The 16499-nt window shown below is 42.1% G+C and overlaps 1 protein-coding gene across 1 annotated transcript in view; it reads right to left on the bottom strand.

Annotated features, from left to right (window-relative positions):
- Nucleotides 1-4478: 4478 nt before the first annotated feature.
- MTURN (maturin, neural progenitor differentiation regulator homolog) overlaps nucleotides 4479-16499 on the bottom strand; it is a 64935-nt gene continuing 52914 nt past the window's right edge. The window contains exon 3 of the mRNA XM_033930052.1: nucleotides 4479-9016. Within this exon, the coding sequence (XP_033785943.1) occupies nucleotides 8906-9016 (111 nt within the window). The 3' untranslated portion in view covers nucleotides 4479-8905. The remainder of the gene's footprint in view (nucleotides 9017-16499) is intronic.

Genomic DNA, 16499 nt, shown 5'->3' with positions numbered 1-16499 from the left:
GGATCCCCGCGACCCTAGGGGGCGTCCCCACGGGATCCCCGTGACTCAAAGGGGGAACCCGCGGGATCCCCGCGGGATTCCCGTCATCCCCGTTCCCGTGCAGCTCTCTAGTGCAACAGACACAGAAAAGGTAGGAGAGGTGAAACTTCAGCCTGCATCCTGAGAGCCATGAAGGACACTATTGATGCCTAACAGTCTGCACTAAAGCTCCTGCCCAAGTCAAGTGCGCAAAGTGCGGAGAGCCACAAATCTTCAGCAGGCTGGCTGCACAGGTCCCTAAAGGATAAATCTGCCAGCTGCAAACTAGTCTGCTCCTCTCCAAGCAGGCACAGCAGGCCCTTGAGCCAAATAAAAACCACAAACAAACCAAAAAACAAAGAAATAAACAGAGCAGATCAGAACAACACTTGCATGCTCGCCTGCAGAACTGAAGGGGGCAGAAGAGACTGTGGAGGAGGAGTTGAAAAGTTGTGATTGAGAACTTCTGCAGTATGCACAACCCTAAGATTCAGCATACCATATTGCACTGGAATGCATGTTGTGAGAGTAAATGAAACCATCCATAAAGCAGCATTGATAAAATGGACTGAAATAACTTGTGACAACAGATGTATGGGAACTCCCATGCACATATTTTTTATTATTTTTTTCTGAGCTTTGCAAGAGCTATTCTGAAATCAATTCTATTAATTTGTCACTAATGTGAGTGGTTTCACCCTGCTTATCCATGGAGAAATACAAGAGGGTGCTGAAAAGTTCTCAGCCCAACTTCCTAAATTCTGAGCATTATTTTGCCACTGTAGCTGAAAAGAATGTTATTTTATTTTGCAAGTGTCAATTTGCAGAATCATAATGCTATGTTCTGACGTTGTTACAGATCATTGATTCAACCATGTCAATGAAGTGTGGAATTTTCAAGTGTGGTACTCTGTGCCATCATGAAGTTCCTATTCCTGTAGAAAACTCCAAAGGAAATCCATGAATATATGATTCAAACACTAAGGCCCTCTTCTATCAAATCGCGATAGTTTTTAGTGCGGGGAGACGTGCTGCTCCCGGTGCTCAGGAGTGTCAGGAGTAGCACCGGCCTTTCACCGCGGCTCTCCGTGCTAAAAACTATCGCAGTTTGATAGAAGAGGGCCTGAGTGACAAATGCCCATCATACTCCACAGTGAAGAAGTGGTGTGTGGTGGCATTGCAAGGGTGAGAAGCAAGGTTGGCGACACCCCTTCCCCACTGTGCCTGCCACGTGCACCCCTTGTACCTTCCCCAATTGCACCTGCCATGTGCACCCCATTCCTCCATACCTCTAGTTCAGGGGTCTCAAAGTCCCTCCTTTTGGGCCGCAATCCAGTTGGGTTTTCAGGATGTCCCCAATGAATATGCATGAGATCTATGTGCATGCACTGCTTTCAATGCATATTCATTGGGGAAATCCTGAAAACCCAACTGGATTGCGGCCCTCAAGGAGGGACTTTGAGATCCCTGCTCTAGTTGGTTGTTGCTCGCGGCAGTCAACAACATGATTCTCGAACCCCCCTCGGTTCTCCAACATCACTTCTATGCACATTTGTTGACTGCCGCAAACAACTTCAATTAGAGGTATGGGGGAAGGGAAGGGGCGAATGTGTGGAAGAATGGGAAGAGGGATGGAGAGGAGGGGTGTCAGTGCCCCCCCCCATGGCACCCAGGACAGACCATCCCCCTCGCCCCCCTTTACTACACCACTGGTGGTGTGCAAACTTTCAGTGTGGAAACTGAAACCAAGGATGCAGCAAGGTATGAGGCCTCAAATGGTGACAAATCCTGAAATTGTAGACCATGTCCATGACTTGATTTTAGCAGATTGGCAAATACTGGCTAAAACAATTGCTAAGACACTAATAGATATCCAAGGAATGTGTTGGGTATATAATCCAGCAGCTGGGTATACAGAAGCTGTCAGCCAAGTGGGTACCCAAATATTTGAATGCTGACGAGAAACGACAGAGTGGACACTTCCAAATTGATTTTCAGCAAGCTGGTGCCAACTTTTTAGAATGACTAGTTACTGTTGATGAAACATGGTTATACCACTATGATCCTGAGACAAAAAAAGTCTATGCAATGGCGGCACTCAGGTTCTCCAAGGCCAAGAAAATAAAGACCCAAAAGTCTGCAGTAAAGGTCATGGCCACAGTGTTTTGGAATTAGGAAGGTGTTGTAATGACTATCTTCCAAGAGGCCAAACAGTTAATGCAGAATTCTACTGTAACTTGCTGTGCCGATTAAAGAAGGCTTTGAAAGAAAAAAAGAGAGGGAAGCTGCAGAAAGGAATTCTCTTTTTGCAAGACAATGCACCTGCTCAAAAGGCTGGCAAAATGATGGTTTTGACGCAGTTGGAGTTTTCCTGCATAGATCATTCACCCTACTCACCAGATTTTGCTCCATCTATTTTCTGTTTCTAAATCTTAAAAAGAGCTTGAAGTTTTGTCAGCCGAAAACCCAAAGTTGTAATGCTGTTGTACAGGTCCATGGTGAGACCTCATCTGGAATATTGTGTTCAATTTTGGAGGCCACATTATCAAAAGGATGTGCTGAGAGTGGAGTTGGTTCAGCGAATGGCCACCAGGATGGTCTCAGGACTCAAGGATCTCCCATATGAGGAACGTCTAGGTAAGTTGCAGCTATACTCTCTCGAGGAACGCAGAGAGAGGGGAGATATGATAGAGACGTTCAAATATGTAACTGGCCATATTGAGGTAGAAGATGATATCTTTTTCCTTACAGGACCTACGGCAACAAGACGGCATCCGTTGAAACTCAGGGGTGGGAGATTTCATAGCAACAGTAGGAAGTATTTCTTCACTGAAAGGGCAGTTGATCGTTGGAATGATCTTCCACTACAGGTAATTAAGGCAAGCAACGTTCTCGATTTTAAGAAAAAATAGGATAAGCATATGGATTCACTTCGTAGAAGTGCTTAGGTCCTTAGAGTAGGCAGACTTGTTGGGCTAGTGGCCCTTTTCCACTGTCATATTCTATGTTTCTATTCCCGTCTTGGTTGGGCTGAGAACTTTTCAGCACCCCCTCGTAACAACCTCCATTCGTCAGAGGGACCTTCCATTTCTACAAGAATATCTTTTGCCCAAAATAAGATGGCACAAAGGTACCCAGTTTTTTAAAAAATTAGTTTTTTACCTCACAATCTAATAAATGCATTATCTTCATTCTTTTCTATGGATTCCACATTCATGAAGCACATTAAACTATTTCTCAGCCAGAGGATCCAGAAAATATTTTCTTCCCTTTTAAATACCCAAACGCCTTTAACAATATCACTTCTGGTATTTTATTCTCCATCTTCATGATACAACTCCTCTGAGTTTATTATACTATCTGCAGTGGCAGAATTGTATGAAACGGCAAAACATTTTTTTGCTTGGTATCTCTGCAATGAAGTTACTGCTTTGGAATCTTGGAACAGGTTATGCAGCAGTCCAATATACGAGGGCTGACTGAAAAGTAATGAGACTGCCTCTATGTTTCTTTCCAAGAAGTAGACATGGCAAAGCAGTGCTGGTTCTTGTGACGTTTCTGAACCTGCAGTTAGGACTGCCATAGTCTTCATTGTTGGGTCACAGCGAGAGGGAGAACTTCGTAAGTTTCGTCACAGCGAGAGGAAAAACTAAGTTTCGTCATGGCAGATGAGAAAGACGTGTCTGTGAGTGTACACCGGGTGTGTGATTGAATTTTGTGTTAAACTTGGAAACAGCGGTAACAAAACTCTTGAAATGTTAAGGTAAGCATATAGTGGTGAAAAAATTAGCCATGCTGCAAATTCTCACAGACATGTCTTCCTCATCTGCCATAACAAAATGTATGAAGTTCCCCCTCTCGCTATGACCCAGCAATGAAGACTACGGCAGTCCAACTGCAGGTTCAGAAACGTCAATGTATGAGCTTCACATGAACCAGCACAGCATTAGCACGTCTATTTCTTGGAAAGAAAAATCAGAGGCAGTCTCATTACTTTTCAATCAGCCCTCATACAGTATTATAAGAAATGCTTCCTAGATATGTTCAAAACAAGTGCCTACCTGGACATCTTTCCTTCGACTGTTGCACAGCTCTATAGAGACTAGATTCATAATGCTTTAATATTGATTTTTAAGCTCCATTTTGTTACATTTGAAGTGTCAGTACAAGCTACTTTACCTCTCGGGTTAAAAAAAAAAAAATGGACCCATATACCCTTGGGTTTCATAAGCAGTTTAACTGCAATCTCCTTGTTTAAATATATTCTTGATTTTGGCAACTAGATATCTCAAAGTCAGGAAATGAAACCATGGACAAAGTTTCATGCAAAGACTTGGGAGCTTTTCTTTTTGACATTCCAGTTCCAACATCTTACACTGAAGCAGCATTCCTTATAGAACAAATTATCTTCACTCTTTATATAGCTAGTTCCATTAAAACAATCATCATACACTTTTTCAGACAGTTTAAATGGTTTTATTTTTCCCCTCCAAAGACAGAAGCAAACTTTTTTAAAAATTTTAAACATGCAAAGTTATCACAGACCTCGTCTACATAAATAATGGTATTGTACCTTAATCACAGAAAACCAAAATTAAAAAAGGTGTTTAACAGCATCTTACATGAAGCTGCTCCGACATGGCAGACAGAATGACATTTTAGGATGCAGGGCTCAAGCCACAACTTGGATGGATAACAATGCAATTCCAGTGAATTTATTAAAATGGGCATTTCAAATGAAGCACATTTTACAGGGCTTGTTTCTATTTACAGAGAGTAGGAAAAAATGGGGGGGAAAAGTGTTGATTTTAGACCACTACACACTAGGCTTGGTGATGGGGCTCCAGTACAGAACGTTATACATATAATGTGCCATGGACAACATATAATCAGAGACATTAATAGACATATCCTTTTAAAGCCCAATGGTTTTGCATTAATAAATTACAGGCACAGCTAGAGCTAAAAATTAGCTCTCAATCCTTTGAAATACAGTTGTGATGTTATTTCTTCCAAGAAGGCAGCCCTTCAACCTGGCAGATTTATAGTTGGGTATGTTTGAAGCAGTTTCTACAACTGTAGTTCTGGATCAGAGGACTATAACCCCTAAAAGGAAGGGAGAATGGCTTTTTGATAAGTTTTTTTTCTCTCTCTCTCTAATCTAGCTACTTTCTTCTGTGTGTCTCACTCTCCTCACTCCCATGATTCAGCAGAAGTGTCTGAACACAGAGGGGGAACAAATGCTATTTTAGTACAAAACTAAGGGGTAAATTCTCAAAAAGATCACTGAAATTTTAAGTGCCAGGATGACGTACATTAAGCACAAATTCTAACACAACAGTTGTGCGCATAACTTCTGTGTAGAATACTAGGATAAAAGTTATGTGCGCGAGTCCACATTTATACACCTAATTTTAGGCATGAACACTAGTGGCTGACGTAAATGTTTGTGCCTAACTGTAGGCTGTTAGGCACATAAATGATAGTATTCTATAATCTGTGCCTGTAACTGCTTGACATATCCCTGACTTGCCATGCTCCTCCTAGGTCCATATCCCCTAGAACAGTGGGTTCCCAACCCTGTCCTGGAGGACCACCAGGCCAATCGGGTTTTCAGGCCCTAATGAATATGCATGAGAGAGATTTGCATATAATGGAAGTGAGAGGCATGCAAATCTCAGCCATGCATATTCATTAGGGCTAGCCTGAAAACCCAATTGGCCTGGTGGTCCTCCAGGACAGGGTTGGGAACCACTGCCCTAGAAGATGCCCACACTGGAATTTGAGCACACAACTTTTAAAATGGCGACTAAGGACAGTTACACACGCAACTGCTAATTGGTCCCAATAAGCTAAAGGCCAATTATCGCCAATAATTTTCCATTAACTCCAATTGTGTCCCCCATTGGCCTTAATCTAAAATTTCCACATGCAAATTTGTGCACTATTCGGGAAATTTGAGCACGCAAGTTTATATATAGCATTAGGAGAGACAAGTCTTTTTATTCCAAGATAATTTTCCCACTCTTTAAAATTGTTCCAGTCAATTTATTTCATGACAAATGCCAGGCAGATAGCTTATAAAACTGATTTCTGTCATAGTTACAAATATTCTTATGGCATAGGCACTGGCAGTGCAAATCTCTCTCACATAATCTTGACCCCTGCTTTAAAAGGGACTCTCTCTAAAAGGCTAGTCAAGTTTGGTTCTCTTTACCAAGACTGCCAAATCATAATAGTGAATTTTTAAGCAACCAACTGAAACCATCAGTGCATTCGCTCTGAACAGATTTCAGAAGGATGTATGTAGTTCCCTAGGACGGGAACTTAATTTCAACGCTACATGGCCACCGGGAGCAATTTGGTCTTAGCTAACCGAGTTGGATATTATTTAAATGCTCCTTTAAAGAACTGTTCTGGCTTACAAACAGCCTAAAGGAATGATCAATGCACTTATTGACTGAAAGTCCAAAAGCAGTTTCTGTTTACTGTTATGGAGGGTGTGAAGGGCAATTGTGGCCTCCATACTCAGAAAAACTTTGCTGCCATCAGAGGATTTCTCAAAGGCATTATAATATAAACCATACATCTTTATCAAGCAGTCAGCTGTTTAAAAGATTTTGGAAAACAGCAATTGACCAAAAGGGATACCATATAATCCTTTTTTTTTTTTTTTTTTTTTGCCCAGTGCTGAAATGGAAATTCCTGTAGTTCAGGCCACAGATCTCCAACAGCAGAGGACTTCACCGTGGCAAGGGAACAATATCGTTAGCTAGTACAAAGACTCCAGGTTCATTTCTTTTCTTGGAACAGCCATTAGACTCCTAAGGATTAAGAGCCCAACATGAATGTAGAAACACAGAGGTGAACTGGTCCAAGTTGAAGTATAAGTTAAAATTTGTTTTATTATTACATACATTCAATTTTAGCAGTGCACACCATATTTTATAAACATGTATTGCCCTCAATATATTCAATTTCTTTTTTTTAGCAAGCCAAGTTTCACCTACTCCAGGTCACAGATAATGCTGGGAACAGGAATGTGAAACTACCATTATCGATAGCTTGCTGTTTGCTTGAAAACAAAGATTGTATACAGTGAGAGGGCTGAATTAACATATACTTGGAACTTGGACAATAGGCCTCTCGAAATGGATTAGAAAGGCCTGGTGCCAGTTGAAATGGAGCAAAGTGCAAGAAGTATCATTGCGCAGGAGAAAACACAGTGCTTAAAGTCACAAAAAAGTTACTGCAGAGGAAGCGTTGACATTTGACACGATCCATCAGTATCATTTACAGAAGCCCTGGGAGAGGGGAACACTGGTACTGTGCCTTATTTTTCCTTCAATAAATCATGCCTTCACGTAAGAGTGCCATGACCCCTGCCCGTATGTACATACCACTTGCAGGCTAACAAGTACAATGTTTTTCCCAGATCTGAACCCTACATCTGGTCTCTCTTATGGTCTTAAGGTGCAGCGAGTACACAGCCACTGTGCCAACACACCATCCTTGCCTATCCAACATCAAAGGTGAAGTGCTACCTGCTCCATGCTCACTCAGGCTACAAAAGTCTTCATGCGTAAAAGTTTTATTACTGAAATCTGAAGAATTTAAATACTCATGTTTAAAACATTAATATTCTGAGAAATGACTACAGTAGTATTTCTACACTTGCAATCTTTTTTTTTTTAATTTGATTACACTGTATATGGTCAAGTTTATTTTCTTTCACTTTCCATGCAACCCTTGCAATGAAAGCCTGTCAAGTTCTTTCTAGTTCACGGTCCTTCAACTGCCCTTCTGAAAAAAATATCCTGCTAAGCTGAAAGGCATTTTATAAGCACCTTGTCTCCAAAATAAAATGAGCAAATTCAAATTAATTTGCCTCCTGCCTTCCTTGGCTAGGAAATAAAGAATATTAAAAGATCTCCATTATATTTAATCTAAAAACCTGCACCCCAGCTTCTCTCTCAAACTAAGTGGGCTTCTAGCGAATTCTATGGCTTTATTAGTTATGCTGGAATTAATTCAGCCACTTAAGTAAACATTTAACGCACTAAATCTCCCCTTTCACAAAACCGTAGCACGTTTTTTAGTACCGGTCGCAGCAGTAATAGCACTAACGCTCATAGAATTCCTATGAGCACTGGAGCTGTTACCACTGCGGCTGGCGCTAAAAACCACGCAACAGTTTTGTAAAAGGGGGAGGGGGGACATTTTGGGGGAATTTGTCATTTTATGCCATACACTGCCAGTATTTCATGAATTTGTCAATGAAGCAGCACAAAAAAACCCCCAAAACAAAACGCCAAGTCACAGACTTATGTTGTACAAGTGCCATTTCCACCCCCTTTCCTCCTTGTCCATTCATTACGCTGTTAAGATAGTAACCTATCATAATATGTCATAACTGTACACACAGTCTAGTAGCTTGTAAAAACACAAAAGAAGAAATCTCCTAAACCCAAGCTAAAAAAAAAAAAGACATTTCATAAAAGCCCAACCACCCTGCTGACATGAGACTGATACCCTGACCTTGAGTTTATTTCACTATATGAGGTGAGAGACCAAGGCTTAACAGAAAGCTGAAATAGTTCTTACATTCAAAGAACTCAAAAGTGCTGTTATTCTCTATTACAGACTGAGGAGGCCTTTAGCGACCAAGCTAAGCCTAAGGGTGAAATGCAACCAAGACAATCCATATAGACTCCACTGAAGCAGGAGTGAAACTCAGGTCACTTGATTGAACATTATGTATGTATGTATGTAGATGTGTGTCTGTATATTTATATATATACACACACACACGCATATATATCTGATTTAAATATAGCTCAGAGATAGTTTGTAGTTGCCAGTTTAATATTTTTAATTCCTTGGTAATTTACTGCTGACTGACGCCCATTTGTTGATGGTCTGCTTCAGGTTCTTCCTCTTCAACATCTGCATTATATTCTTCAAAAGCATCATCATCTACATCTGGAAGACCCAGCAACTAGAGAAGAGGGAAACAAACAAGTGGGGACAGTTTCATTATTAGTCACACCTATACCACCTTGCTGTACACATTGCAATCTTGTTAAAAAAAAAAAAAAAAAAAAAATCAACACACCTCTCATGCCCTGCTTTTCCATTAGAGAAACTGAATGCACACACATACAATGGCTTCTCAGGACGGGGTAATCAATAGTGATCACTTAGGGCAGCAACTTCAAGTAGAAGAGCTGCAAGTTAAGAATGTAGAGTTACCCTAGTGGGTCAGACCAAGGGTCCATTTATAGTCCAGGGGTCTCAAAGTCCCTCTTTGAGGGCCGCAATCCAGTCGGGTTTTCAGGATTTCCCCAATGAATATGCATGAGATCTATGTGCATGCACTTCTTTCAATGCATATTCATTGGGGAAATCCTGAAAACCCGACTGGATTGCAGCCCTCAAGGAGGGGCTTTGAGATCCCTGATTTAGTCCAATACCTTGTTTCCAATAATGGCCAATGTAGGTCACAAGTACCTGGTAGAGTTCCAAAAAGCAGCAAGATTGCATACTACTTAACCAGAGGATTAAGCACTGGCTTTGTGGAGGAGTGTGTGGGCATAGTGGTTAGAGCTACAGCCTCAGCACCCCGAGGTTGTAGGTTCAAACCCCACACACTGCTTCTTATGACTCTGGGCAAGCCACCTAATCCTCAACACGTGGTACACGTACCCTTAGGGGTAGGTGAGCCGCTTGTTGGGGGGTACATGGTACTGGCTACCACAGAGAATATTGCCTGCCCAACCCCTTCCCCTGAAGCCGCCACGGGGGATCCCTCCCTTCCTGTCCCCCACCCTCCACTGAACATGAGAGCTGACATTGGAGGAAAGCCTTCGGGGCAGCAGGGGATTACAGTTACCTCCTTCCTGCTTTCAGTGGCACTTATTGGAAGGGCACATCAGTGGCTCTTTCATGTTACACATAGCTGATCCAGAAACATTCTCGCTGATGTCAGAGGGAAGGCTTGTGGGTTAGCCACGTGTCTGTGATCTACTGCTCGTGGGTTCCTGCAACAACTGCCGCTGAAGGCAGAAAGAGCAGCCCAACCAGACGGCCCTGAAGGAAGAAAGTGCGGTTTGAGCAAAGGAGAGAGGGGACATTATCTGGGACAAAGGAAAAAAAAGGGGGAGAAAGAATGCATTGGGACATGGGAGGGGCACGATTCTGGGACAAAGGCTGGAAGGCAGGAGGGCATGAACTTGGGACACAGAAAGAAGGGAGGAGGCACTAACTCAGGACACAGGAGGGAGAGAATAGAATAGAAAGGGAGAATTGTTGGGCATGAGTGTGTGAGTGAGAGAGAAAGAGATGGTGCACATGGGGAATAGAAGGATGAGAGGTAGAAATGTTGAATATGGTGGTGGAGAGGGGACAGAGCGACAGATTGAAGGGGATGCAAGGTGGAGGAATGTTGGGCATAGTGATGGAGGGAGATGTGTGGCATTGTGCTGGAGAAAAGTGATAGAAGGAGAAATGGGTATGGGGCTGGTGGGTAGTAGAGGGAGCGAGAGAGATCCACCCTGGATCTCACTCTCTCTATATTTCCCCACTCCCTTTGCAGTGAGAGAGAGAGAGAGAGTGAGAGAGAGAGAGTGAGAGAGAGAGAGATGTTGCCTATAGGGGTGGAGGAGAGAGGAAGAAAAGTTGGACTCATGGAGGGACAGAGAGATGTTGGTTGGGTGAGGTCAGGAGGAGAGAAAGCATGCATGAGGCAGAAATAAATAAATATTGGATGCACAGTCAGAGGCTTATGAAATCACCAAAGGTAGGAAAAATGATTTTATTTTCAATTTAGTGATCAAAATGTGTCAGTTTTGAGAATTTATCTGCTGTCTATATTTTGCATTATATTTGTCTATTTTTCTACAGTTGTTACTGAGGTGACATTGCATATTTTAAAGTCATCTGCCTGACCTCTTTGAAAAAAAAAATTAATATTAAGCGATAATTAACATTTTCTCTGCATACAGTGTATTTTGTGGTTACCATTATGTATAAGATTGTGTGTATATAAATAATGGATGGAAGAAATTGCATTACAATTAGTACTATTATGGGGGTGGGGTCAGGGCCAGGACTTGGGTGAGTTTGGGCAGGGTTACTCAGTTGATATTTGTTAAACTTAGGGCTCCTTTTACAAAGGTGCGCTAGCGTTTTTAACGCACAAACCAGATTAGTGTGCACTAGCCAAAAATCTACCGCCTGCTCAAAAGGAGGCGGTAGCAGCTAGCGCATGCGGCAATTCAGCATGCGTTAAGGCCCTAGCGTGGCTTTGTAAGCCCTTAGGGGGTACTTGGTTTGAAGAAGTTGAGAAACTCTGCATTAGATAGATTGTGAGCTCACCGGGACAAATAGGGAAAAAAAGGCTGTATACAAGTCTCAATCCTTTCCCTTCTCCCTTTCCCCAGTGCTATTTAACTATTCCTCCCAAGAATATGTCTAAATCTCTCTCTAAATCCGGCAACATTAACTGAGGACCAGAACAACTCAAACAATTAGTGTCTACCTGTATCCAGTGGGTGGGTTTTGGACATTGCCCTCATTATTTTTTTTTATTTATTGAATTTTCTATACTGTTCTCCCAGGAGAGCTCAGAACGGTTTACATGAATTTATTCAGGTACTCAAGCAGTTTTCCCTCTCTGTCCCGGTGGGCTCACAATCTATCTAATGTACCTGGGACAATGGGGGGATTAAGTGACTTGCCCAGGGTCACAAGGAGCAGCATGGGTTTGAACCCACAACCCCAGAGTGCTGACGCTGTAGCTTTAACCACTGCGCCATACTCTCCCCCATACATATTTATCGCATTTATATTCTGCACAATCATATCATTTCTAGGTGAATTACAACTTAACATTCATATTTAAGAACAAAGAGTACATATTACATAAAATCACAATTACTAACGCATCAAGCAGTATGTCACTATCCTCGAGTTATACATTTATGTATTAGTCTTTTCTCTCAATTGAGCATTACATAAAAACTTCCTTAAATAAAAAAGTTTTGAGTAAAACTTTCAACTTTTTCACATCTATAGCTAACCGAATCATTTCAGGCAGCATATTTCACTACAAAAGGCCCCCTGCTAAAACAACCAGTTGATCCAAGTCTGTTTACATAAAACACAAATATTACAGGTACAAGGTTCTTTTTTGTTAGTCTTTTTATTGAAATTTTAGCAATAAACACGAATGATACAAAACATCATCAGCATGGCAATATTCCAATACCCTACACAAGACCGACTCTTAGGAAAGACTCCCATGCCCCAAACAAAATAACAGTGAGCGCAAAAGGAGAAATAGTGTGAATAGTCCAGCAAGACAGATTTAATATTGCAATTTAATCAAAGTTTTATAAAAATTGTTTGAACTAAAAACTTGAAACTTGATTAAGAATTGATTATTGGACAGAAAACAAAGAACAGGGTTAAATGGCCATTTTTCTCAATGGAGGGGGTAAATAAATTGAGGTATGCCGCAGGATCTGTACTGAGACCAGTGATATTTAACTTATTTATAAATGATCTGGAAATTGGAGCTATAAGTGAGGTGATTAAATTTGCAGATGACACTAAACTGTTCAAAGCTGTTAAAACATGTGTAAGACTATGAAAAATGCAGGAAGACCTTAGGAAACTGTAAGGCTGGGTGTCCAAGTGGCAGATGAAATTTAATGTGAACAAATGCAAAGTGATGCACATTGGGAAGAATAATCCAAATCATAGTACTGGATGCTAGGATCCACCTTGGGGGGGGGGGGGGGTCAGCACTCAAGAAAAAGATCTGGGTGTCATTGTAGACAATACGCTGAAACCTTCTGCCCAATGTGCGGCAGCAGCCAAGAAAGCAAACAAGATGCTAGGAATTATTAGAAAAGGGATGATGGTAAACAAGACTCTGAAAGTTATAATGCCTCTGTATCGCTCCATGGTGTGACCTCACCTTGAATATTGCGTTCAGTTGTGGTTTCCTCTCAAAAAAGATATAGTGGCACTCAAAAAGGTTCAAAGAGCAACCAAGATGATAAAGGGGATGGAACTCCTCTAGTATAAGTAAAGACTAAACAGGTTAGGGCTCTTCAGCTTGAAAAAGAGACAACCGAGGGGAGATATGACTGAAGTCTATAAAATCCTGAGTCGTGTAAACGGATACAAGTGGATCAATTTTTTTTACTGCATCAAGATTTGCAAAAACTAGGGAACACTCGAAGTTACAGAGTAATACTTTTAAAACCAATAGGAGGAAATATTTTTCACTCAGAAAATAGTTAAGCTCTGGAACATGTTGCCAGAAGTTATGATAAGAGCGGTTAATGTAGCTGGTTTTAAAAAAAGTTTGGACAAGTTCCTGGAGGAAAAGGCCATAGACTGCTGTTAAAACAAACATGGGGGAAGCCACTGCTTTCCCTGATTGGTGGCATGGAATGTTGCTACTATTTGGTTTTTTGCCAGGTATATGCAACTTGGATTGGCCTCCGAATGGGTCCTGTAGAGAGGCAGCTTCCGGGCACTAGGCTTACCTTATTTCTGCTACCTCCGTTTGGAGGTAGGTAGGGGAGGCACCAACTAACTTAAACAGACTCCCCCCATTTAAAAAAAACAAAAAACAAAAATACATCCAGACCCCTGGACAGTCCTCTAAAAATAGGACATAACTGGGTTTTCCTGGATGACTCAAGTTTTATAAAATCACCACAGAAACTTTGCATATCCATATAACTAAAACAAAACCCAAAATATAAATAATATTGTGTGTAAAGTGCTCAGACCCAAAACCTTCATGCTTTAATAATGAAATAAGCAGAGGTTGCTAACCGAGACCATCACAGCACTTCCAACAAGTACAGATCATACTCATTAAAATTTAAACACCAACTTACCTGCTGAATGGGCAGATCTTCAGATATCTGCATTCCTCTGCTTAACTGTGCCACATTACTGTGTAATCCCTGTCAATGCATAACCCCTCAACTCGACTTTCGTTTAAGTGTTGCATCATCAGGAGGGTATAAACTCATTAGTGATGGGACTATTGTCTTAGCCAAGGTCTTCAGTGTGATCTGGAACAGTACGCCACTAATGGGTTTATACCCTCCTGATGACGCCAGTGTTTAAGAGGACTCAGGTCCACCGGAACACCATTGGATTTTTCTCTTTTGGGGGTATTCTGGAAAGTAAGGGATGCTGCTTCTAGAGGTCGGTCTCTAGGAACTGACAAAGCCTGGTTCTCCAAGGTCTTTCACCAGCTTGTCTTAACTCCTCTCCAAACAGCAAGTGGCAAAGAAAGGGCAACTTACTCTGGTGTGCTTTAGAAGCCAGATCAGCTAATCAACAACTATGGGCCACCCTCTCTCCCCCATAACACAGGCCTGGATTCCTACTCCAAGGACACTTCCCTGGAAGGTATCCTGAGGAGGAACCTGTTGGGCAGGTTCTCTCCTTTACCTCTTGAAGACCTGGACAGATTTTTCTGTTTTACTCTGGTCACAACTCTGACAAAGAAAATTACAATCCCAGCAGAACAGGGTTAGCCCTTAAGGATGCACAATGAAAAGGTGGAGCAGCTACTAAACTAAGCGTTTGTGCCCTTGGCAGTGGAAATCCAGACCTGTGTGTGTGTTTGGGGGAGGGGGCAGCTATGAGACTCAGGCCCTCTGTCAACTTCTGGACCTATTTCTAGAGTCCCCAGAGCTAGCCTTCTTTGAGTTAGGGGTATCTTTTCTGGCAAATATTTCCTATAACCTAGTTTACACTTCTTCATGGGTAGTGATCCGTAGTTGGATCTTCTTTGTTAGTCATGACCAGAGAATCTCCTTTAGGCAGGCAGAAAAATCCAGGTCCTGAAGAGTTAAGGAGAAAACCTGCCCAACAGATTCCTCCTCAGGATACCTTTCAGGGTCTTCCACTCCATTAAATACCATCTGTGAGAGGGTCCTATGTAACAGAAAGGATTTGGTTGGCTTCTGGAGCCTCTCAATAGGGTCCCCCCATCCATAGCATCAACTTGAGCCATCAAAATTCCATAGGGCCAAAGTCATCCAGGATCAAGCTTGGTCAAGATGGCGGATGAACAGGACATCTGGTTGTGAGCTCCACACTCTTTGGTGGTGAGACTGCTTACCTATCGATGCTTTCTGGGCTCCAATGGGGTAAGGGAAGAAGAACATTCAGGGGTGTTCTTCCTTTTTTTTTTTTTTTTTTAATTTTTTTTAGTTCTTCCTAACAGTGGAGTTTCAACAATGGGTCAGACCATGCTGGAAAGTTTTGAGTCCAACTAGTGGAAGACTAACAGTTGTTTGGTGGGCATTGCAAGAGTTGTAGAGCCTGTGGACTGCAGCAAGGAGGAAGCTTCATTGAGCTCTCTATTAAAAATGGCCCTGCTGAGACCCGGAAGTACCTTGTGTAATATGTGTACTCCGGAGAGGGGAGAGCAATTTTCTCCCGATTCTCTCTTCGGAGGTGGAAGGGGCCATATCTGCTTCTCCTTTGTTCACCAGAACGAGTATGCAGCCTGAAATTGGAGCAGAAGTTAATGGTGCGTTGGTGAGTCAAGGCAAGTTAGTAAAATTGGCCGTTGTAACTTTAGAGTCCATTTGAGATACAATTCAAGGTGTACAAACTTCTCTAACACTATTGTCGTCTACTTTTAATTTGGATATTTTAAGAGGAGCTACTGAACAACAGGCTTCTTACTAGGGTGCCTACAGTTGAAGAATCCTTGAAAGGTTTGTAAGATTTTCAGTTATCCACTACAAAAGAAATTTATACACGAGGGCTGTTCAAAAAGTATCAGACCTTTATTCATAAAAAATACTTGTATTCAGATACAACAATCTTATACTAATCTCCTTCAAAGTAGTCCCCTTGGACTGCCACATACTTCTTCTAACGGTTCTGCCACTGTCGGAAGCAGCGCTGGAACACCTCTTTTGAGATTGCTCGCAACTGGTCCGTTGCATTCTGCATGATGTCTTCTCTTAACTGAAATCTGGTCCCTTTCAGGGGCATTTTCAACTTGGGGAAAAGCCAGAAGTCACACGGAGCCATGTCGGGAGAGTAGGGAGCCTGAGGAATCACAGGTGTGTTTTGCTTGGCCAGGAAACTCCGTATCAAATGTAAAGAATGGGCAAGTGTGTTATCGTGATGGAGCTGCCAATTGCCCACTGCCTACAAGTCTGGAAATGTTTCTGTTAGGGTCCAATGTGCGGGACGTGCAAGGAGCTGCTGCATGTGGCTTCGTGTACACTTTGGCTGTGAGGAGGAGGGAGCAAGCCACAAGATAATACCGGGGGCATTGGACCGCGGGCTGCATAAAACGGTCAGGCGGGCCTTGAGTTTGACACCTGTGCACTAGGACTAAGTAGCTTCAAAGTAATGGTTTTAAAACATACCAGAGAAAATATTTCTTCACTCAATGTGTAACTAAACTCTAGAATTCTTCG

The sequence above is a fragment of the Geotrypetes seraphini genome, chromosome 2 (genome assembly GCF_902459505.1).
Source record: "Geotrypetes seraphini chromosome 2, aGeoSer1.1, whole genome shotgun sequence".
NCBI classification, from domain to species: domain Eukaryota; kingdom Metazoa; phylum Chordata; class Amphibia; order Gymnophiona; family Dermophiidae; genus Geotrypetes; species Geotrypetes seraphini.
The sequence above is the reverse complement of the archived record's forward strand: the minus strand, read 5'-3'. Positions and strand labels throughout refer to the sequence as shown.